This window comes from Galeopterus variegatus, unplaced genomic scaffold (genome assembly GCF_000696425.1).
Source record: "Galeopterus variegatus unplaced genomic scaffold, G_variegatus-3.0.2 Scaffold9008, whole genome shotgun sequence".
NCBI lineage: Eukaryota > Metazoa > Chordata > Mammalia > Dermoptera > Cynocephalidae > Galeopterus > Galeopterus variegatus.
The window spans coordinates 30149-31017 of NW_007735119.1; the positions used below are offsets into that span (position 1 = coordinate 30149).

General features: G+C 57.3%; 1 protein-coding gene across 1 annotated transcript in view; it reads right to left on the bottom strand.

Moving 5' to 3' along the window:
• ADAMTS13 (ADAM metallopeptidase with thrombospondin type 1 motif, 13) overlaps positions 1 to 869 on the bottom strand; it is a 36080-nt gene that overhangs the window by 7002 nt on the left and 28209 nt on the right. The window contains exon 25 of the mRNA XM_008593336.1: positions 310 to 514. Within this exon, the coding sequence (XP_008591558.1) occupies positions 310 to 514 (205 nt within the window). The remainder of the gene's footprint in view (positions 1 to 309; positions 515 to 869) is intronic.

Consider the following 869-nt stretch of genomic DNA (forward strand, 5'->3'; position numbering starts at 1 on the left):
TCGTGCCCCCACACTGTGAACTCCTCCAGTGAGAGATGGAGCCCTATCCACCCCTTTCTTCCGAGGCCTTGCCAGGTACTTGGCATGGGATGGCATTTGCTTACCGTGGGGAGTTGAGTTGTCTGCCTTTCACCCCACAGCATCTCCAGGCCTCTGGGCCTCCTAAAGCACAGCTGCCCTCAGGTCTCTAGGCTTTGCTGTGTCTTCTGTCCCTAGTAACCCTCTCCCCCCAAATCTAGCTCTCCCCCACTTTCACAGGACCACAGTGGATCAGCCCCCAGGATCCCCCAGCCCCAGCTGCCATGTCACCTCTGTCCAGGTGCTGACATGCCACCGGAAGGTGCAGTCAGACATGAGGCAGGGAACACTGGCCTGTGGCCGCACCAAAGCTGCACAGGCTGCCTCGTCCACCTCAGCATCCCGGCCTCGGTCGAGTTGCACGCAGGCCACCAAGCGTCTAGCAGTGCCAAGGCCACAGCTGGCTGAGCAGGGGCCAAGGGATGTGACTTTCCACCTGCAGGAAGAGAAGATCTAGAGAGAGGCTGGGCCTCCACAAAGACGGCGCTCCCCTGAGTGGGCTCTGCTCAACCCTCGTCCCTCAGGTTCCAGACTGCGGAGACACTTAGTGTGGCCACAGAACCCCTCCCATCTAGTCACGGGGCCACCAGCACAGGAGAGGTTAGGAAAGGCTCTGCAGGAAAGAAACCTCTTTTTCCCTTCCAGTGCCTCTCCCTTTCTCCCCTTTATCACATAACACCCCACAGAGCTGCTTGTGGTTCAGATAACAGGTAGAGGAAAGATGTACCAGGAAAATGGAAAACAGAGATTGTCAGGCTCAATCCCGCTCGTGTTAATTCGTCATCATTCAA